At 41.7% G+C, this 22767-nt stretch overlaps 1 protein-coding gene across 1 annotated transcript; it reads right to left on the reverse strand.

Moving 5' to 3' along the window:
- Window positions 1-2375: 2375 nt before the first annotated feature.
- LOC126203348 (spidroin-1-like) lies at window positions 2376-21066 on the reverse strand. The gene is made up of 3 exons (XM_049937637.1): window positions 19291-21066; window positions 5678-5815; window positions 2376-2519 (listed from the first exon to the last, which is right to left on the reverse strand). The coding sequence occupies exons 1-2, from the start codon at window positions 20937-20939 to the stop codon at window positions 5713-5715; spliced, it is 1752 nt and encodes a 583-aa protein (XP_049793594.1). The 5' UTR covers window positions 20940-21066; the 3' UTR covers window positions 2376-2519; window positions 5678-5712.
- Between the last annotated feature and the right edge of the window lie 1701 nt (window positions 21067-22767).

The following is a 22767-nucleotide window of genomic DNA, read 5'->3' on the forward strand; positions in this document are numbered from 1 at the left end:
TCTTTAACACAATATTTTGTGAAGTTATAACATGATACAGTTAGAAACAAAGCTATAAAATGTGATGTAACTTTTTCTTTACAAAACCGTTGACATATATATAATTTAATTCATGAGACTTATTTCCTATGATTTCAGTTGTGACAAATATTTTTGCAATCATGTTTGTAGTTACAAAGTCATCCCTATAATCTATGGTAACCAGTTGTATCACTTTCCAATGGCTGAAGTAAATGTTTGTGAAATGTAACTCTTATACGAAATGGCCTACACATACAATTTATGCAGATCGATTTATTTTCAGTTACCCAGCTCTGAAAAGTTATTGGCAGTGGCAGAGAGTTTCCAAGAAATGTATACATCTACAAACAAATCTTTATACCTGTAAGCAAAATGGCTGTCTGATTGCTTTGATGGTAGTTAACTAAATTAATGTGGTGATTAGGAAACTTATAATACATAGGAATTCAGTTAGGCTTTTAAGATACCAAGACATTTTCAATAATGTGTATTACCAGGGGGGCAGGGGGCAGGAAAACTTTGAGGCAGCCCTAAAAAAAATGAAAAACCACACAATAACTTTTCATAACGACATACTTTGTAAAGAGAAACCGGTGTGTAAGTAGAGTCCAGAACCAGAAAAATCTCTTAGCGGTAAACGTACTTTCATTAATGTGTAATACCAAAGTGATGGGGTGGGTTTCAGAACGACATCTTCATGACTTCAAAAAAGAAAATTTTAAAATACAAATATCCGTAATTTTGGTGACTTTTACTCACAACGCAACATACTGATGTCCAAGTAGATTACTGGATCTGAAAATATTGAACATGGCATTCATTGTCAAAGGCACATATACCAGTAAGAGTTATATTTTTGAGTTAAGTGTAATTAAAAACTTAAAATATTTGTGGAAATAGTTAGAAGACCTCTTTAGAAACAATAAATACTTTTTCAAAACTGTAAAATATAAATTATTTGACTAGATTAGAATACCTTCAAAAGCTGGGTGTAAAGAACACCCCCAACCCTCTTTCATATTGTGATGATTAATAAGAGATGTTCAGCCGCATTGGTTATTACATTTTGTAAAAATAAATACCCTTCGTTTTTGTAATCAAAAACACATATAAGGCAATTATAAGCGGTTTTAGTGAAATTTTCATGCCAAATAAAATTCGTGCCTGATCGTAGTTGGAACTTTAAACCTTGGCGTGCATGTACAACGTTGTTATCGACTGAGCTGCCCAAAGTCTACAAAGAGTTGCCCTCGCAGTTTCTCTTCTGCCAGTATCACTCCATAACTCTCCAAACATCACAGTAAGTTCCAGGTTGTAGAAACTTTCCTGTGCGTGGTTTTAATCTTCAGGCAGTTTCATAACAGTTCACCCACTAGTGCAGTGTGGTATTTAGTGGTTTTTATGTATTTTATATTGCCACTGTATTGTCTCATACTACATATCCACTGTTTGGGTCCTAACATGCTAGATAATAGTTTTTGTGGCGTATTTCACTTGTAACATATGTATGAAAAGTACATAATTTCGCAGTGAACTGTATTTGAACAATAGGATCCCAGTAACTAGTTGAGTACGTTGTAACACTGCACACGATCTGTCTCGCTACATTTCGAATTTTTATCGTAAGTCCACCAGAAATTATTTTGGTTTGAGATGAAATGGGGAAAGCTAAGAACTGTGACAATGTGCATATCAACAATTACACTTCCCTGTTCCGATCGTTTGATAACATTGCTACATCGTCCGTAGTATCTAAAAGGGTAATATAACGTAATGTGCTGTTACTCTGGTTGCTGTCAGTCTGTATAACTGATGATGAAAGTTACTGAATTTTAAATACTGTTTACAACAATTACCGGCCCTTGTCATGAACGCGCGATTGGTAATGGTAAACACTTGAGAAAGACAACTTCTTTCACAACTTGTTACTACTTTTCCTTCGCCTGAATTCTTAGTTGTAATGTATGTTTTTATTTCATTCCACTTCTTACTTTCCATCACAGTGTTCAGTATCACTTTGCTGCTCTCCAGAAACTCTCTACCCCACGTATAACATAATTCCGTACTCGCTGATAGCCTCCTAATGTGCTTGTTGCAAAAGCCTAGGGCGCTCTGCAAGAACAACGCGCAATGTCAAGGCGACAATACCCAACGAATGTTCGTCTCCAGAGATCTCGCATCCCGATCGTTACGGTGCTGTAACATAGTTACTTCGTAAGTTGGAGAAAGGCTAGAGCGTAACAATTCTAATAAAACTCCAATAATAAATATATTATTATGAACCTCTAGCATAAATTGACAGTAGCACACACGCGTTGTGTGTGTAGTTACAGGCGTGAAATGAGGGACAATCGTAGTTAGAAGAGCTTTATTTCGTCTCTGCAGGAAAAAACATCACACAGTTGTTTGATAATTTGTTATTGATTTTCAGGTACTTCGCCTAGCAAGTGCATAATGTAATAAAACTTCGCATCTTCTTGTGGCGTCGCTGCTACGTTCTGTAAAACAGAAGACAACAAATATCTCATTGATCTCATTGAAACTGATAATGATATATGATGTGGAAGGTAGAAAATATGAATAATCAGTTGAACTAACTCTACAAATTAGATAATACCACTTATATAATTGTACTACGTTAATACTCGATTTTATTCTTATTCGAGGACACTCATACGAAGATGTTTGTGGTTTCCGGGAAAAGAAAGAAAAATTCATTGCACCTCCTGAGCAAGACATTGAACTTACCGCCGTACCCAATCGTGAAGTAACGAAGTGAACTGTTACTCGCACCAAGGAAACTACGCTGGGCAGAAGAGCACAACGTCGTTGTATATGTGTAGGTTAAGGAAACATGAAGATATTTCGAAACGTAAGTTCTGCATTACTATGTCAGGCCTAATAGCTTTTATCGAGTGCTGCAATACACACCTGAGTGACACAGATACGTGAAACTACATTCCAACATAGAGAACAATGTTTGGGACGTTCTGCATATTGTTCATGTTCAGTTCCTCGAGTATGATATTCCGTCCTTGCTCACGGAGTGATTCAAGAACGACTGTGCGAAGATGGTCGTCGTTCGGAAATTTGTTTACCCTAGAGGTTCTTTCAGTTTTCTGAGAAGATGAGATTCCCATTGTGCAGGATTTGGACATCGTGATCAGCATAGCGGACGATTGCGCGGCCTTGGTCGAGATGTTGTCACTGTTTTACAACGGCTGTACGCGACACTACATTAGGTCCACATACCGCCAGCATTTCAGGACAAATCTGGGCATTTAGACGTTTTTTTAGAAGAATCTTACTGTCCCATATCGTCAGACTTTGCGTTACATTTCCAGATGCCACATCATTTCAGTCACCCTCTGTGAGGCACCTGTTGTCCATACCAAAGACCAAGTGTTTCTGCAAGAAACCGGGAACAAGTAGTCTCTCCTGATAATGCACCATTCTTAAAGTGCAGTAGGAATAAAAGCTTAACTCTCAGAATTCTCTACGTACAGCCTGTGATGATATGCGAGAGTAGCAGTTTCACTAGCAACCTACCTGTTTGAACACAGGTCGGCAGGATTCATGGGCATGTAAGTTATTATCATTCTATATTCACTGAAATTCTGTCATACGAAGTTTCAGGAAATAATGGTGGAAACAGCCACTGGTTTTACTTATACGCGGAACATTGGACAGTTTTTTAATTCAGGTTTGCGAAATTCTGTAGAATGCTGCTCATCTTGTTTTTATTTGTTTGCTTTTTGTACATAGCAGTTTTACTTTATTTTTCTTTATTTGCTGCTGAAGCACGTAAAGAATTGGATCTCTTGGATTAGTTAATGCATTACACAGTGTAGTCCCAGTGGCGTACCTTGGGATGGCTTTTTGATCCCGACTGATTAATGGCTGGTTCTGAAGAAAAGTAGATGGGAGAATTTTATACCTATGAAGGAGTGGAGAATAGCTATTTCCAGAACAAACAGAATGCTCAATCAATGTCGAGTTGCAGCCAACCTATACAGAATTGACGTGATATGTTCCTCACAAGGAAGCTAAATGATACACTAAGAGCACTGTCAAAATATTCCACTGTTTCATGTAAGCAACAATTAACTTTGTCAAGAAACTTGCTGCTGTCCAGAGATGCTAATGCCTACCGTGTGCAACAGTTGTTTAAACTAAATACGCACACACATATGAGGCTAGACGACACACTTCCTAGTTTTTTTCTAACAGCAACAACAGACTCCACAGATCTTAATTATTTTCTTCTCAACGACAACAGTTGTGGGCAGTATGTCTCCGTCGAGTTCATAGAAGTAGGGAAGTACAACCCGATCTGTTACTAAAGTGTAGTGCAGAGATATTGCGACTCTGTTGCTAATATTTCAATTACACTACATTCCAATGAAGTTTACGCGTCGACCAGTAAGCAAAATTAACAACAGAGCTGAGTTTTAGCAATGAAACATCATACGAAAACCACTGGAGAGCCGGAGTGAAAATAACCTGTAGTGAGCGTAGTCCTAATAGTAGCGATATACTGTCATCCATGAAGAATGTTAACATATTGTTTTCGCAAATCTTCCATCTAATGTCAAAGCTACCTTCATGGGCAACATGCGAAATGTATCTGAGAGGCGGCAGACGATTCAGGCTGGGTTAGTTGTCGAAGCAGCTCTAGCTAACACCACAGAACCCGTTGCCGAGATGCGAAGCGCACCAGCTGTCACCAAAGGACGCATAGCTGCAACAGTGCTGTGCAGCAAGAAAATCTTCAGAAGGCTTTGTCTCCTCCGTTTCAACTTTCTCCTCACGTAGTCTTTGCTCTTTGAGATCGTCTTAAAATTCAGTCATCTTCTCTAGGCCACCATGCTAACAAACTACGTGGAATAGCAAAATAGTCATGGAACACGTTTCATATTCCCATAATATGACCGAAAATTTTCTCTGTATGGGGAAAGAATATCAATTAGAAGATTCACTACTGACGTTGCTATCTTTTGAAAGTCAAAGAAAAATACAAGACTTGTTGCACAGAATGACCAACCTGAGTGCAGAGCAGGTGATAAGAGTTAAAAGAGGAAAGACAAATGTAATGAAAAGGACAAGAAATGAGAGTAGCGATAAACTTAGTACAAAATTTTTGAAAGAAAATAACATACGTCAGACGAAGCAAGGACTAGCTTGGCCAAAAATGGCGTTTTGGCAAAAGAAGACTACTAGTATTAATATAGGCCTAAATATGAAGAAATTGGTGAGAATATACGTCTATAGCACAGCATTGTACGGCATGGGCTGTGGGTAAAACGGAAAAGCAAAGAACAGGGCCGTTCGAGCTGTCACGCTACACAAGTATGTCGAAAATTTGATGACCCGATAAGGTAAGCTAAGGAATGATGTTCTCCTCAGGAATGCCGAAGAAAAAAATTTATAGAAAAAACACCTATACGAAAAGTGTCAGGATGATAGGACATGTGTTAAGACATGAAGGAGCCGTAGACAGCAAGAACTGCTGGGGAAGACAGAGATAAGAGTAGATTCAACAAATAATTGAGAAGGTAGGGTTCAATAGCTACTGAAATGGTTGGCACAAGAGAGGAATTCGTGGCTGGCAGAACCAGACCAGTCAAAAGACTGTTGACAAAAATTAATTACTTACTCTTAACTGCACCTGCTGGTAATATGTTGAGGGAGTTATCCAGAGGCCACTTTGTACGTCTGGGCCGGCATCATAACGGCTGGGAGGGCTGTATATGTCACACCACCTGCTGGTCGCTGCTGCGTAGTCCCCACGGTCCTGCAACATACAGGAGATTCCCGTAGAACACCAAGGAGGAATTATATGTGATGCATTCTAATACAGGTACGAGGTTCCAGGCGAAAACCAGCATTAAGCGCCAAACAGGTAGAAGGTTTATTAACACGCAAATTGCTTTCTTGTCTTTCTGCTCAGTAAAAATTTCGCAGTTGATTTTAAACTACCTCGCCAGTGAGCTCGAGACTCGAAATTTTAGGCAAAACTATGAACGGGATGACAATGCAACATTCTCTCTCTTTCTTGTCGGTATGTTCAGTGGGGATGCGGCTGAAAATGTTTGGTGACGCCTGACATCAAGGTTGTAAAACATGACTGGCGGATTTTGCAGGTAGTACCGGTTTGCTTATAGGGTTTGCATGCGGGGAAAGGCACAGCTGAGCACAGAGTGGGGGAAGGATGAGATAGATACAGGAGGAAGGAGAAGATAGATGGAAAGAAGGAAAAAGAGGAGATGTACTGAGAGAGGGGAGGAATGAGAAGACGGACAGAGACAGGCGGATGGCCAGAGGGAAGAGGAGGAACTGGTGGACAAGAGAAGGGCTAGGAGAAGGAGTAGGGTGAGGGGCAGGAGGAGATAGGCAGAGAGAGTGAGGGAATGAGGAGATGGAGGGAGACAGTGGGGTGCATTGAGGGAAGAGGAGGAAGGGGTGGATAGAGAGAAACGGCAGGAGGAGGCGAATAAAGAGAGGAGGAAGGAGGATATAGAGAGGGGGTAGATGGAGATCTGCAGAGAGAATGGGGTAATAGCAAAAGAAGAAAGAGATACTTGCAGTATGTGGTATACGCATACAAGGGGAAAGCTGCAGGTATAGTGTTCATAGTGAAATAACAGTCTTGTAAAAATGGAACGAAATTAAGTTTTCCTGCCCATATTTTGATTTTAACGAGCATATCAGTTAAACAGACTGATGTGTTATTTACAAACTCTGACATAGTCAAGATAGAGTTTTCAGCGATCCATGAAAGCATCTTCTTTATTATAATTCCAGTTTTGGATGGCAATGTTTATTTGTAATCAGGTTATTAATTTCGGTCGGTAATGACCAACTTCTGACCTGAATATAAACGTGTTGCATTATACGTATCATGTCATTACATGTGATGGTACAGTCAAACAGTCAATCCTGCTTCATCAAACAAACAAAATTGTGTTATGTACAGAGCGCCTTACTGCACATGAAGAGAGTTACATTTATACCTAAATAATTTATTAAAATGTAGGTATATCACTATACTTTTTCAGAAAAGGTCACGTGAAAAGACACTGAAATAAAACTGAAATTTAACATGTCTCTGTTGTAATATAAACAAAAGGTTAAAAATTCATGAGAAATTTTCGCACACAGGATTAAAAAGCAGAAAGTAATTGTTGACGTTAAAATCACTTTTTGGCATAACAGTTTATTAAATGGTTGGTTCAAATGGGTCTGAGCACTATGCGACTTAACTTCTGAGGTCATTAGTCGCCTAGAACTTAGAATTAATTAAACCTAACTAACCTAAGGACATCACACACATCCATTCCCGAGGCAGGATTCGAACCCGCGACCGTAGCGGTCGCTCGATTCCAGACTGTAGCGCCTAGAACCGGACGGCCACTCCGACCGGCTAACACTTTATTAAAACGGACTACAAAAATAAATTAATTTTTCCTAGGTCCATATTTATTCCTTACCCAATACAGATAGCACTGAAAAACAGGAATACGGTTGCACCAGATAATAATAAGGGGGTGAACTATTCGTGCAAGAATTACTTAGTGTGTGCACCACACGTTTCTCGTTTTAAATTTTCCTGTCAAAAAAACTGGCTGATGTCTGAGCAACTTCCAGTTTTGTGAATTTTCAGCTCATTTAAATCTATGTACTGCTGCATCCACAAGTTTACATTTCTGGAAAAAGTCACACATTTATCAGGTTATTTACGGGATCGGCAACTGAAAGCTGAGCAGTTTTTATCATTGTATATAGGAGCCGCGAACGTTTATTTCAATACACTGAGGTCATGGGACAGCGATATGCATATATACAGACGGCGGTAGTATGTTGTACACAAGGTATAAAATGGTAGTGCATTGGCGGAGCTGTCATTTGTGCTCAGTGACTCATGGGAAAATGTTTCCGATGTGATTTATGGCCGCTCTACGAGACTTAATTGACTCTGAATGCAGAACGGTAGTTGGAACTAGACGCATGGGACATTTGATTAAGGAAATCTTTAGGGAATTCTATCTTCTGAGGCCCACAGCGTCAAGAGTATGCCTAGAATACCAAATTGCAGGTATTATCTCTCACCACAGCCGGCCGGTGTGGCCGTGCGGTTCTAGGCGCTTCAGTCTGGAACCACCTGACCGCTACGGTCGCAGGTTCGAATTCTGCCTCGGGCATGGATGTGTGTGATGTGCTTAGGTCAGTTAGGTTTAAGTACTTCTAAGTTCTAGGGGACTGATGACCTCAGAAGTTAAGTCCCATAGTGCTCAGAGCCATTTGAGCCATTACTCTCACCACGGACATTGCACTGGCCGACGGCCTTCACTTAACGACTGAGAGAAGCGCCTTTTGCACAGAGTTTTCGGTCCTAACAGACAACGAACACAGCGTGAAACAACCGCATAAATCAATGTGGGACGTACGAAGAACTTGTCCGTTTGAACAATGCGTCGAAATTTGGCGTTAATGGGCTGTGGCAGCAGACGACCGACGCGAGTGCCTTTGGTAGCAGATAGACACCACCCGCAGCGCCTCTCCTGGGCTCGTGATCATATCGGTAGGACCCTAGACGATTGGAAAACCTTGACCTGGTCAGATGAGACCCGACTGAGTTAGTGAGAGTAGATGGTGGGGTTCGAGTGTGGCGCAATCCCCTATAAGCCATGGGCCCATGTCAACAAGCCACCGTTTAACATGGTTGTGGCTCCATAATTGTGTCGGCTGCTTTTATGCGGAATGGAATGGGTCGTTGACTGGTCAGCAGCGACCTGCCAAATATGAACCGATTCGGTTGTTCGAGTCTGAGCTCTTTCCCTTGATAATATCAAAACAAATAAAGAAACTGTGGACCGTTAACTATAAACGGCTTCCAAATAAACATTTGTTGTAAAGGTACGTTCTATGCCATTACGCTCTTTCACCAATTGCTCATTTTTTAATATTTAAATCAGGAAGCGACTGCTTGAAGGGCTGTCGGGAGATATTATGAACATCAACAAAAGCAAAACGAGAATAATGGAATGTAGTCGAATTAAATCGGGTGATGCTGCAGGAATTAGATTAGCAAATGAGACGCTTAAAGTTGTAAATGAGTTTTGCTGTTTGGGGAGCAAAATAACTGATGATGGTCGAAGTAGAGAGGATATAAAATGTAGACTGGCAATTGCAAGGAAAGCATTTCTGAGGAAGAGAAATTTGTTAACTTCCAGTATAGATTTAAGTGTCAGGAAGTCGTTTCTGAAAGTATTTGTATGGAGTGTAGCCATGTGTGGAAGTGAAACGTTGACGATAAATAGTTTAGACAAGAAGAGAACAGAAGCTTTCGAAATGTCGTGCTATAGAAGAATGCTGAAGATTAGTTGGGTAGATCACGTAACTAATGGGGAGGTATTGAATAGAATTGGAGAGAAAACGAATTTGTGGCACAACTTGACTAGAAGAAGGGATCGGTTGATAGGGCATATTCTGAGGCATCAAGAGATCACCAATTTAGTATTGGAGGGCAGCGTGGAGGGTAAAAACCATAGACGGAGACCAAGAGATAAATACACTAAACAGATTCAGAAGGATGTAGGTTGCAATAGGTACTGGGAGATGAAGAAGCTTGCACAGGATAGAGTAGCATGGAGAGCTGCATCAAACCAATCTCTGGACTGAAGACCACAACAACAACATGTTACAAGAATATTTTACTTAGTGTCAAATGTGCTATATATGAAATGCAATAAGTTCATTCGGAATGTCTGTCTTTCATAAATTCAAGTGCTTCTACAGTAATCGTGTTAGCAAACGCCAAAATTTGTGTACTGGTACATTTTTTCGCCGTCAACAAATCTTCACATAACCAGACACACTGCTTTCGTTAATGTATTCCTTGGCCCGGTTTACGTGAACTTTTACGCTGCGATGCTGTGGCGACGATACCATACAGAAGTATACCTGCCCGTGCTGAAGCAAATTTCCGACGAAAATAACAGCCTTTCGAACGAGACCTCATTATAGATGAAGCATCGGCCATTAATCTGAATGGCCCATTGACATTTATGGGTACCCGTAACGCTTTAAATACGAGCTTATATACACACGGACATTTACGGCATCTCCAGGTGGCTGGTATTAAACCGGCTGAAACGTCAGCTGGGGGGTGCAATTCTGGCCTTTTATCATACAACGTCAGACAGAGCTCCTGTCCTAAGTCAGCTGCTTTTATGTTTGGTGATGGTATGGATGATGGTTATGGGTTGCGTTATCTTCCTGCGTGGTTATTAATTCACCATGTGCTTAAAAACTTTTGAAGGTATAAGCTGATGGAATAAAATCTTGGGTAAAAGTCTGTTCACTTCATTCCAGTAACTCTTAACATTCCTATACTACTTCACCCTGCTCTTGCCTCCCCTCCTCGCCCCCTCCCCCCCCCCCCGCCCCGAGTGTTGACACAATCCTTGTCTCAATATAAACTATTAAAATATAAAGGAATGAACAGAAAAGAGTACAAGAATTGGAAAATATTACCCGGTGTGAGTGGTGTGTAGCTTTTGCAATCGACCACAAACAACGAGACCAGTTGTGATTTACATGAAGGGCCCCACAGTAATTACTAGAAACACATGGAACCAGCCATCATAGAATAGACTTTAGAATTTGACGTTGTTTGATCTACCGTTGTTATTTAGCCAAAGCCCTATTCCATGCTCCGACAAACAAAGTTGTTTTGATTGCAGAGCTACGACAGCGCGGGGCTTCACTCAGGGTCGCAGTGTTATTGAGCTGTATTTCATTTGTCTCTAAGAATGATTGTTATTACGCAATTGTTAAAGTAATAGCCATCATAAACAAGTACAGATTCGCATATTACATATACAGTGTTTTCATTTTCAGACGACTAATATGTCGAATATAATACTTCTAAAAAGATGATGTGGGCGAGAAGTAAATATTAGTAAAGGGGACATCTTTCTGTGCTACAACTGGCCATTCCGAAACCACCCCTCCTGCTTGGGTAGGGCTGTCTTTGTATTTCAAAATGGGAACGCCGCATTTTTATTGCATACTGGACTCTACGCCAAAAAAATACTCACTGTTTACTCAAACCAGTGTCTCAAATTCGTGGCAGATTGCGCTGTAATCGACAAATATCAAGTGTGTGTTTTTTTTTTTTCAATTAAGAACCGACACAACATATTTTCTATTTCATTTACAATCAAAATATCTACCTCCGTGTTCTGACACATGATATTTATGTTCAAAATTTACTTTAGTGGGGAAATATTGATTATACAGTAATATGGTTAGCCTTTTCGATGTCTTGTTACAAACTAAATTGCAACAACAACGACGTGGATGAAATAGTTCGCAAGATGTTTGGTTATCTCAATTCAAAAGAAACACCATGTAAATGCAGAAACAACAGGTGTAGTGAATGTACTGCAGTGAGTACAACAAATAAACTGAGTCAGAAGTTGCTGTTCCATCAAGCACACTTAGTACATGTCACAGCCACAAACTGAACTATGTAAGCTAATGGTATAAAGGCGAAAATAACTCTGTCTGTTACATTTCCTTGACTAAACTACTGAGCCGATGTCAAAAGAACTTGGTGTGAAGATAGCTTCAACCCTGAGGAGCAACAGAGGATGTTTTAGCAAGTTAAAAAAGTACACCAACTTAATATCAGTGAACACAAACTGACTTTAAAAAATTAATAAATTTGATGCATAAGACACGTGTTGTATAGCTACTTCAACAGCAAGATGCATAGATGTGTTCCCCTGCCCCACACCCCTCTGCAGACACTGCTCATCAGCAACGCGGAGGGGCAGGTGGTGCATCACGAGCTATGCTCACCCGAAGAGGCAGACACGTCAGGCCAGCTGACGTTATTGCACGTACAATAGGTTACTTACTCACCTTACGTTATCATAACAAAACTACCAATATGCGAGCACAGCTGTGGGTAATAGTCAATATCACATTGTGGCAATGGTTGGCTAGAGGGTAGAACGCTACACTTCGGCCCAGGTGGTGTGTGTGTGTGTGTGTGTGTGTGTGTGTGAAATCTTATGGGACTTAACTGCTAAGGTCATCAGTCCCAAAGCTTACACGTTACTGAAGCTAAATTACCCTAAGGACAATCATACACACCCACGCCCGAGGGAAGACCCGAACCTCCGCTGAGACCAGCCGCACAGTCCATGGCTGCAGTGCCCTAGGCCGCTCGGCTAATCCCGCGCGGCGCCATAGGTGGTCTCAAGTTTCATTCCGACCAGGGGCGGGAACGTTCCGTCCACTTAGCCTGATACCATTGGTCATTCCCAGGGCAACGGGCTTGCCAACCTCTTAGTGCCTCTTCGACGAAAGGCTGTACTCTACCCATAGTCAGGGCAGCAGTTGATCACACGCTGCTCGCTACAGACTTCTTTGCATTTACACTTCAAATGATATCATGCTCCACAGTTTTCCCGCTCTACGGATCCCTGAAGTACAGAATAACTTATTCCCTTATGTCATTACAAATGTCCTACCATCCTACCCCATCTAAACAGCGTTTGCCATATATTTCCTTCCACACCGATTACTTGGAGGACAAGCACATTTCGTACTTCAGCTGTTCTTTTGTAACACGTCGTCTGAAATACCCAGTTCTTTTCGTCCACTTTTCCCAACGTCAATCAATGTTTTGCCCCAGACATTTTTTACAAATTTCTCCCACAAATTAATTCATACAGTTGACACTAACACTTTATTTTAACTCGTTCTCCGATACACAGGTTCAACAGTGCAGGTATAAGTACCACCATCCATCACACCCTAGCGAAATATATTGCAGAGAACCAGAGAAAATTCTGGTCCTAAGTAAAACTGCCAAGCCAGTGTATGCTTGTATCCAGTCACTCATTCACCAGCCTTGTGTAGCAATAGAGGGTAGCTAAAGCAAAGCTTAAGCTTTAAATTTGTTGTTTCAGAAATTATTCAAGCATGGAAGATAGCACAAACATGCCGCCGTTTAACTGTTACACAGATTCTCTTAAGGAGAACATAGTTATAGGCATGCCTGTCGTACCGTAGAGAAGCAACTGAAAGAAATGGAAACAAATAAGTCGCCAGGTCCGAATGGGATCCCAGTTCCGTTTTACATAGAGCCCTCCATGGCAATGAGCCCTCTTTAGCTTGCATTTATCGCAGATGTCTTGCCCAGCGCAAAGTCTCAACCGACTTCAAAAAAACGCTGTGTATAAGAGTAAAATAATGGATACGCAATATTACGAGCCAACGTAGTTCACGTCGGTTTGGTGCAGGATTATTGAACATATTTTCAGTTTGGATATGATAAACTGCCTTGATACGGGAAAGCTGCTGTCCACAAATCAGCCTGTATTTAGAAAAGCATCTTCATTCCTTGCACTATATCCTGCGAACCATGGATGAAGGGGTGCAGGTACATTTCATATTAATGAATTTCCGGGAAGCTTTTGACACAGTGCCCTACTGGAAAATATTAACGAACGTATTAACATACGGAGTAGGTTCCTAGATATGCTTGTTGTTAGAAGACTGCTTAAGAAAGAGGACTCATTACGTTGTGCTGCTCACCCTCTCCGGCAGATCTTTTGTGTGTACAGAGAATAAGAGCACACACGGGGGTCAGCATGAGTGCACCAGGGAAGTACGATAGAACCGCTCTTACTGTCTGTATACATAAGTGATCTACCGGAGAGGCTGACCAACAGTCTACGGCTCTTTGCTGACGATGTTATAGTATACAGAAAGTGTCGTCGTTGAGTGATTGTAAGGGGACACAAATTGACTCAGAATTTCTAGTGGTTTGGTGAATAGCAGCTTGCTCTAAATTTATAACAATGTCAGTTAATGGAGTTGAGTAGGAAATACAATGTCATAATGTCCGAAAACAGCAGTGTGTAAAATAAGGCAAATCAGTAGACTGTTCTATTTGGCGCCACTGGCTCAGGTGTAGTATTAACTATTGCGGCACCATTGCCCTTGTCTATGAGGAAGAGTTGGTATCTGTTGGTTGTGTCCTTAGAAGGTCTTTGCTTGCCGGTATGTATACGGGGTTCGCTGGTCCGAGAGGGAGGCACGAAATTTTGGGGTTTGCGGTAGCGTCGCGACAGGAGGTGGTCACGAGGTCCGAACGGCCGAAGCCACGGGCTGCACAAGGAGGGGCTGGGCAAAGCGAAGATACCGGAGTACTTCACCGGGGTCAGCGTCGACTACAAGCAGCAGGCAGACATCCCGTCGGTTGGTTGGCAACATTCGTGTCGAAAGACCACTCGTGGCCTGGCTGCGCTACTCTGTCTGGCTTTCATCGGCACCACCCAGTAACCGCTGCGACGCAATATCCATGGAACTGCTTGCTGATAAAGGGAAGTAACATTCTGTAATCCTTGTTGTGATTTTTGTCATTGTCTACCTGCTCTCCTTATTATTTTCTGGTTTGTTTCCGACCCTCAGAGTTTTACTTGGTCGCCTCTTTGATCGTAAATATAGGCAGTAGAATTGTGCTACTACACTAGTTGTCGTTTGAAAATTTGTCCCGCTATTATATTGCCTTTCCTCTATGGTTTATACCCGATCGTTAATGTTCTAATGAATCAGCTCCTGGTGGTAAATACAGCTGGAGCAATTGTACTAACGCACAGGTTTCCGTTGAACGAAAGAGGGACCTTGTGGTTGGATTTAGCTGTTAACCGGTTCAGATCTTTGATTGTAACTGCATTTCTCAGTCATTAGTTATAATCTGAACAACCTGTTGTACTAAGCTGTTAGTTTCTGTGTTTGAATTACCCGGTCATTACTGGTGTATTTTAGCTGGATCTTGTGGTTCCGCCGAGTTCTCTTGTAATAAGTGTTCACAAGGTATGTTTTAAGACATTCCTTCAGAGAGCTCTTACTAACTGACAATCAGTTTAAGTTTCAAAATATTATCAGCCAACTATCACCAAGGCCTCAATCAAAAAAAATTATCAGAAGGGACGAGTTGAGATCCAGTCGCACCTTGGTTGCAGATTGAAATTAAAAGGTTGGTTGCTCTGAACGAAGCCTTATCATTGCCATATTGTTTGCTAACCTGTCTAACCTTTAAGAACAGATGCGCATCTTAACCCAGAATCATTCGACATACAGCTTTCGAATTAAAAGTTAAGTCATCTCATTTGAGTACTGAGTCGCTCTTGTCATCAATGGTGCTTACATAGTTTTCATGTTGTGCAGCAGAAGGGCATTTAATAAGACAGACTGTGCCAAGCCCGGTAGTAAACACCGCCGTTTCACCCGATAACTGGAGAGCTGCAGGTCCGACCGTCTTGTAATCATTGTCATATTTTTTGCTGTTCTGCAATACAGCACTTCAGATTTCTTTTGCTAAGATTAAAAGCTTATTCAACTTCAAATTTTGCAAATCTGTTCATTTCGTTAAAGAAAATTTTATGTTTAAATGCTTCGATTATCTGTAAAACACAGTTTATATATTGTTAAATAAACAGGTTGTGTGAAAAGAAACTTATATTGGTGGGTCCTCCCTTCCACGTTTTCTTTAATTCCAGTAAGTACCATGTATCAAAATATTTAGGTGCAACCTTGCAAAGAGATACGAGATAGATGGAACTAGCACGTAAGGAAGGTAGTGTAAGGTAGGTGTATTGTATTGTGTGTTAACCGGGGACCAAGGAACGACGGAGAGGCTCTATCCCCGCCGCAGCCACAGTGGTCCACAACCACACGACGACTACCGCAGTCCACTTTATCTCTCTGCCACCCCACATCGAACCACTCTTTCAGGGTCATTGTGCTGTTCGGACCCCAGTGCCCTCCTCCCCCCCCCCCCCTCCTCCCTGGTAACGCCACACATCAGACGAGTATAACCCCTATGTTTGCGTGGTAGAGTAATGGTAGTGTAGCGTACGTGGAGAACTTGTTTGAGCAGCTATCGCCGACATAGTGCAGCTGAGGCAGAATAAGGGGAACCAGCACGCATTCACCGAGGGAGATGGAAAACCGCCTAAAAGACATCCACAGAGTGGCCGGCTCACCGGACCTCGACTCAAGTCCACCGGGCGGATTCGTGCCAGGGACCAGGCGCTCCTTCCCAATCCGGAAAGCCGTGCGTTAGACCGCACGGCTAACCGAGCAGGCAAGTTAGGTGAACGGTAGACTTTCGTTTACTGGGAGAATTTTAGGAGGCTGTAGCTCATCTATAAAGGAGAGAGGGTGTAGGAAATTGGTGCTACCCTATCCGAGTACTGCTAAATTGTGTAAGATTCGAACCCGATTAGATTAAAGGAAGATGTCGAAGCAATTCACACACTTGTTGGTAGATTCGTTACCGGAACGTTCCATCCTCACGCAAGTAATACAGATATGCTTCGTGAGCTAAACTGGGAATTCACACAGGGAAGACGACGTTCTCTTTGCGGAATGCTATTGAGAAAAATTACAGAATCGCAATCTGAAGCTGACTGCAGAACGATTCTTCTGCCGCCAAAGTACATTTCGCGTAAAGATAGAGAAGAGAAGAGAAATGCGGGCTCATACAGTGGCATAGAGACAGTCGTTTAGCCCCCGCCATATTTGCGAGTGGAACAGGAAGGAAAATGACTAGTAGTGGTACAAGGTACACGCTCCTGCCCCCGACATGCACCATATGATCGGTTTGTGGAGGGTGTATGTAGATGTAGATGTAGTGGAGAAAGATTCTACCTTACGTCCTTTTTAGTCTGTGCAAGTCTAATTTCATCCTTGATTCAATTATCTCACTCTTGATCCTTATGTGTATTGTTTGTTATCCACGTGAAATACAGATTACACTGAACGAATATTTCACTATGTACCCGAACGTGCTCGTATTTGAAACTTACTGCCGTATTAAAAGTCTGTGCCGGACTTGACAGAAATTGTCCTGCACAGTTTCAGGGGCTAGTACTCTTGCGAGAGAGGATGTTGCTGAAAAATGGCTTAGCCTTATCCAAAGGGATTGTATCCAGAATGAATTGTCCATTCGCCAGCGGAGTGTATGCTGTTTGTAAAGTATCTGGCAGATTAAAACTGTGTGTCGGACCCGGACTCGAACCTGATATCTTTGATTTTCGCGGGCAAGTTATGCGGGTTAACTCGACTGCAGTTTGGAACATAGCAAAGAAGACACTTGCCCGCGAATGGGTAGATCGTACGTTCGAGTCCTAGTCCGGCAGACAGTTTTAGTTTGCCAAGAGTGTTAGTTTGACCCATTTTTCTGAGAATTTCTAACATCATTCACCATTTTAAGATGTCGAACGCTTTTCTAGATCAGCATGTGTCTTGATTTTTTTACGCCTTGTCTCCTACAAAAACAGCAATGCCAGAACTGCTTATATTTCGTGAAGCGAAACCAGATATCACCTATCTGACCATGTTAGGTGTCAGAACGTTGTATACGATAATAGGATTTTCCACCTAGCTCGGCACACTTTACTTAAAATGTTGACAATCATTCGGTACACGCAGTAATCAGTTGTGAATAGAGACTTAACGCGCGTCAAACGGCCCTAACACAGTTCTTACCTGTTGGCATGGACTTAATGAGGCATGGGGCATTAACTAAGTGATTTACTGTGGTAATAAATCGACAGTGACATGCCGCAATGTATATTCTTCTGCGATGACTTAGGAAGACCATGGGAAGTAAAATTATGAATCGTCGAACTGCACATTGATAACAGTGATTCATTACAACAAATTCAGTTCCGTAAAGCTGTACCAGTTTCCTCAGTGCACAATAAATAGCTTGTAGATTTGTATTTCCGGAGAATAAATCGTTTCTGTGACCGAAACGCTCATCATTGTCCCCGTCATAACCATGCGAGAAACTAATTTTAGTCCTATTTGTTGTTAAGTAAGAAGTAACTGATAAACTGAATTTTCTTACCGGAACTTGGTAGAAAGATCATCAGTATTTAATATCAGATTCGTCAGAAGAATATCACTACATTGTTCGTAAACATCCTCTTCTTCTCAGAAAAAAGAGAAATTTGCCAAACTAAAAAAATTAGTTTATAGCTCAAAACAGACAAAAAACACGCTTTTATCGCATTTTATAGGACATAAAACAAGTTTAATTCTAGATTCATTTAGGAATCCGTCGAACAAATCCTTAAACAATCATTCTTAGGAGTTGTTCTGTTTCTCATACCATCGGTTCCGAAATATGAAATCCCATGATCTTTTGTTGTGTAGACCGGTATGTACAAAGGTGAAAAGGAAGAGAAAGCGGTACTATAGCAGTGAATATGCTTTCCGTTTATGTTCCGACCGTCATCTAAATTCTACATGTTAAAACGTATTCCCTCTGAAAGCTTCTGAGACACTCAAACTTTGTGCGCAAAACAATTGGTTATGTATGCAAGTTCTTTTCATATATACTAAGATGGACAAGTAGTACTGAAGAAGTAATACAGAATAATAGTGCATGATGCCTTGCATGATGCGTTGCAACTTTTGTTGCTGTTTTGCTATCGGTGCATTTTACCAAACCAAAGCTACAGCTATTTCGCTGCATGGAACAAGTTCTAACGGAAGATAGAGCAAGAAGACGAGAGACCGCAGGAATGAATTTCTGAGGCAAATAGCGTGAAGTGGAGAACATTTTAAGAATAAATGTAAAATGATGTGTGTTTCTTCCAATACAAATTATGAGGGGAACATACACAGTGAAACGAAGAGTAACAGAAATAATTCCACTCACATTTACAGAAATATACAAGCAGGGAATCGCAGGTCATCAGACCAGGAAATGGAAACATGAAGACATTTAATGAGAAGTGGCAAGCGAATGTTCATCATAATATGTTATGAATCAAGAGGGAAAAGTTTTATAAAGACTTGCATAAGCTCCGGACTGAATAGAAACAGTGGGTGTTGAAAGTAGACAAAGAGAGACAGATGCTAACATAACAAACAACTTATTTAAGAGTACATGCCATATTAATTGGGCTCCTAAAACACCCTTAATTTCTATATCTAGTTCAGAAGCTGTACTAAGCAGTGAGAGATTGATTGCTACACATTTAAAAAAATGGTTCAAATGGCTCTGAGCACTATGGGACTTAACATCTATGGTCATCAGTCCCCTAGAACTTAGAACTACTTAAACCTAACTAACCTAAGGACATCACACAACACCCAGTCATCACGAGGCAGAGAAAGCTACACATTTCAGTTCATTACTTTTCCAGAATAGCTACAGCATAACCTTACCTGCCTCCTTGTACAGTATAATAGGCTGCTTGGGCAGTTGCTGCGGGTCTCACACCTTGCTGAGCCCTGGCAGTCACCACTTGGCCAACAGGGACGGCGGTGTAGGCAAGCATCGAGTACGGTTTAGATCCTGCCACTCCATATGTCATTGGCCATGCAGTGTATGTTCTGCCTCTGGGTCTAGCCGTTCCACCATAGTACATCGGTCTGCTTTGCACGGAATACCCCCTCGTAGCGGCATAGCCCACAGGTATCGCCGTGTAACTGATTGCTCCAGGTGTTACAGCACCTTGTGCCATTTTGTAAGTTCCTGCAGTATTATATGTTGCGTAAGCACCACTGCCGTAGGCGAATGGAAGTTGTCCCATCACTGCGTTTTTGCCACCTGAGGCGGACGCTGTACCTGCCAGGGAAGGGCCTTTAGGCATATCACCAGATCCTGGCATCATCATAACGTACACTATCTCCGTTGGCTGAGAAGCGTTACTGCTAGCTCCACTATACGTTATTGCTCCACTACCTGCGCTTGTTATATGTCGCGCATCTCCTCGAGAAACTTCACCACGCCTGAAAGATTGGGTATTTCCTCCCATGGTGCCAGAACCTCCAACTGTCGGCGCTCCTGGTGGTGGAGGATGAGAAGAGAATGTAGGAAGTGCACCAGCACCAACTCCATGCATGTTCTGACTCATTGCTACTATCTTACCAAGCATTTCAGGACCTCCAATTTTCGCCCACATTTCCAAAAGTTCGCCTACTATTTCTTGTTGCCCCCCAGAAGCAACACCTAATCCTCCGGCAGCAGGGCCTGTGGGGCTTGCTTTGTGGCCTCCTGTTACAGCTGCTGGGTGATGGACTTGTCCTCCACTCATGTGTTCCAGTCCAGCTGCGCTGCCCCCTGAGGCACCATAGTGAGTGCTCGAAATACTATGTCCACTTCCACTGAGACCAATGGATGACGGATCAGCTTGGGGTACTTGAGAGCTGCCATGAATACCCCCAGGTAGCCCTCCTCCAGAAATATGTGCGCCTCCATGTGGGTTACCCTCTACTCTGCCGCCTTCGGCACTGTGCCCATCAATGCCATGGGCATGAAGTCCACCATATGGAATTGCGGCTGTGCCTCCACCTTTGGTATTCAGCATTGACATACGGCGAAGCACTTCTAATGCTACGGCTTTTTTGTCTAGGCCATTTCCTTCGGAAGCAATAGCTCCATGCCCCATATTTCCTTCGATCTCACCTGATATCTTTTTCAGGTCTACGCCACCACTGCCAGGAAGAGATACCTGGCCGCTTCCTTCCAGTTCACCTCCTCTGTGGTGACCTTGTCCTAAATGACCACTCAAATGATGTTCACCAGTAAGGTGTCCGTCCATATGCCCAGATTTTCCAGAAGAAAGACCTGCTTCAGCTCTGCCTAAGGTCAGGTCTCCTTCTGGATGGTGTCTAGTGTGGGACGAGAGTGCGAGTGCGGCATCCGCTGATCCGTGATGAAATTCTCCTCTTGGCATCTCACTGACACCTCGTTCAAGTAGTTCACCTGGCGCCTCTCTTATCATCCGCACATGCGCAGGGAGAGAGTCAGAAACGTCAAGAATCCATCCTGACAGTATTACAAATGCAACAGGAATAAACAAACTTGACATTCTACAGCAAGACGTCGAGAGATCCTGCCCAACTCGAGCACAGATGCCTACACGTTTATCGAGAATTCGAGCACAGCTAGTGTAAGACCCCAGCACGTTCCACGAGATACACTTAACTCGTACTGTAGCGGGGTTATTTGTGGTGCTCTGTGGGAAATGAGAGCGCCAGCTGACAAACGTCGGGTCATAGAAATTCGCAGCCAGCCGGAACTTCACATTTCCTTCCCAGTTTTTCAGCAGTGTTTCGTTACACAGTTTGACGAGGTGACTGCCTTTTTTTCTAATACACCGGAAACGTCACGTACATGCAATGTATTACTTCATGAAACTCTGATATTTCGAGCTAATGTCGTTAGTGCCGCAGGAAGTGTATGTACCACCTTCCCCCTCATCTTTTCCAAATCTGCTACTGACGTACAATTATTTTGACAGGTTCTGTCCAGCAACAAGTTGTTAACTCTTTTTTCAGCTACAATGTCCTAAAGCGTAATGAATGATGACTCATCAGTAGCATGTAAATAGTCTGGAGCAACTACAACGGAAAGTTTGTGTGCAAATATAGAAAGAGATTGCTTCTGAAAGTTGGCTGTTGCAAGAAAAAATTTTTGCGACGAAGATGATGTGAACATCAGCCGAGTAGTGGACTCCTCGACAATGAGTAAATAGGAGATGACTGAAATTATGTGTTCAGTTTCGCTATAGTTGAAATTTTACCAAAATGCATTGTCAAAGTATAATATTTCGCTCTCTACAAACCTCATATTTCTGCAGACTCAGATTTTAAAACTTATTTTCTGATAAATTTCGAAGCAAGTAAAGGAAATATTCACCATGAAGAAGTGTAAATTGTGCTACATGAATTCTACAGACCATATTTCTGCGGAGTCAGTATTTCACATCTTATCTTCTGATAAATGTAGAAGCTAGTGAAGGAAATTTTCACCATGAAGGAGTGTAAACTATGCTACATGAATCCTACAGACAAGAAACTTTTTCCAATTTCTAAGCGTCTTACCGATGCTCAGCTGTACACTTTAACAATGTACCTGAGAACAGCAGATTGGCTGAGATAAATTTTCCCTGTAGTGTAGTTTGATATCGTAAATATTTATAAACAAACTACCTTATTTGAAGTACGCTTCTACTGTTCTTGCAAACAAGAACAAAGTAGAATTTAACGGAGGAATTATGTTTCCCAAACATTTCAAGCATCACGTTAATCTCGACCGCGACACTTGAAAAAATACGAAAACTAACCGTATTTTCTCCGACTTTAATATCGTAAAACCACTGCATCGTTATTAGATATTTTGAAAACGTTAACTTTTTATAAACATAAAATTTAACATTTCAAAGTAATGAAAGAGTTGTTTTAGCAGTTCCGACATGACATATATTTACCATCTTTTGTCGTTGTTAAATATAGATATTTCATTGTTTTACGAGAGGCTGTACTTACCATACCAGAGGAATTTCTGTAATTAATGTGAAAGTAGTCTATTTTTGAAAAATGTAGCACTATGGACGTGTCTCCAGTATCGCAGTATAGATCGTAGAATGTCCATCAAATAGTAACACATAACAATCATTAAAATTCATAAATAAAATGAGGCGTTTCAGTCTTCGATCGCTATTCTTTAATTTTCAATTACCGGTTTCGGGTTAGCTGCCCTTCTTCAGATCATATATTGCAGTTACAGAGTAACTCGTCCGTACAGAACAATCAGTTCGCTGTCAGTTTTCAGCAAGTACAAGAAGTCCTTTAATCCATACATGTATTTTTTCATCATTAGAAACCTTCCTACAAGAACGGGTATAGAGAGTAAAA

This window comes from Schistocerca nitens, chromosome 9 (genome assembly GCF_023898315.1).
Source record: "Schistocerca nitens isolate TAMUIC-IGC-003100 chromosome 9, iqSchNite1.1, whole genome shotgun sequence".
Classification (NCBI taxonomy): domain Eukaryota; kingdom Metazoa; phylum Arthropoda; class Insecta; order Orthoptera; family Acrididae; genus Schistocerca; species Schistocerca nitens.

Bases quoted from the DNA above. Each gene is read 5' to 3' on its own strand.
- LOC126203348 (XM_049937637.1), bottom strand. From the start codon at position 20,939: ATGTCAAGTTTGTTTATTCCTGTTGCATTTGTAATACTGTCAGGATGG. The intron at 5,816-19,290 runs GTAAGGTTATGC...TGTATGTTGCAG, and splicing joins TATACTGTACAAGGAGGCAG to GACCGTGGGGACTACGCAGC.